This window comes from Lutjanus erythropterus, chromosome 19 (assembly GCF_056507025.1).
Source record: "Lutjanus erythropterus isolate fLutEry1 chromosome 19, fLutEry1.hap2, whole genome shotgun sequence".
In the NCBI taxonomy this organism is placed as follows: Eukaryota; Metazoa; Chordata; class Actinopteri; order Lutjaniformes; family Lutjanidae; genus Lutjanus; species Lutjanus erythropterus.
This window is the reverse complement of record NC_139335.1, coordinates 3,887,278-3,888,099: the sequence shown is the minus strand read 5'-3', so window position 1 is coordinate 3,888,099 and position 822 is coordinate 3,887,278. Positions and strand designations below refer to the sequence as shown.

Here is an 822-nt window from a genome sequence, read left to right as displayed (position 1 = left end):
GGTCTGGTTTCCATGGTGACCATACCAAACAACAGCGCACTTCCTCATCTCTCTGCAGGCTTATTAATATTTCTGGTAACCGTTTTTTTGTCCTAAAGTTAAATGTCTGCTGAGTGTCCAGAGCAGGAGGACTTGGACAAGTTCTTCACCGTGTTTGACGGCTCTTCCCCGGAGGATGTGTCTCATGCCCGGCGGCTGTGGAGCTCTCTGTCCTTGCTTCCGCCGCTCGAGTCCCGCCTGGAGTCGGCAGACATCCGGCAGAGACTGCCGGTGTCCCGGCCGCAGCGCACGGGTCCCAAACACCCCGAGCCCCGGCAGAGACAGGAGGACAGAGAGGGGGACAGACAGCGGTGTGTGTCCATGTCCCAGCAGAGGACGGAGCTCCACAGAGAGAGCAGAAGACCCAGAGGGAGCGGCAAAGCGAAAATGCTGAAGCATCAAAACCGTCCAGACTGTGAGATGGACCAGGAGCTGGACAGACAGCTGCAGTAGGACAAGGACATCCAGCATATAGAAGAACAAATATGTCAAAATAAAAAATCAGTTTAAAACTTTTAATCTCTGTATCTAAATTGTGAGGAAGGAAGGTGACTTGAGTGTAAAATCAGTGCAACAGAATGCTAGTGTGCTTACACATGTTAACATCTGGAAGAAGGGATGATTGAATCAACATTGTTATGGAATCGGCAACTCTTGTTTTTGTATATAAAACAAGACACTTTCAGAAAAACTGTGCTTGAGTCTTCTCTCCGTGCTGCATGAAGTAAAGAGATTTGATTCATCACACCGTCTTGATAATTCTTCAGAGAACTAGCAACGCTC

The 822-nt window shown here is 48.8% G+C and overlaps 1 protein-coding gene across 1 annotated transcript; it reads left to right on the top strand.

The window, feature by feature from the left end:
• Positions 1-609, top strand: hoatz (HOATZ cilia and flagella associated protein). Its single transcript, XM_084744750.1, has one exon. It carries the CDS (start codon positions 103-105, stop codon positions 490-492), a length of 390 nt encoding a protein of 129 aa, XP_084600876.1. The 5' UTR covers positions 1-102; the 3' UTR covers positions 493-609.
• The last annotated feature ends 213 nt before the right edge of the window (positions 610-822 follow it).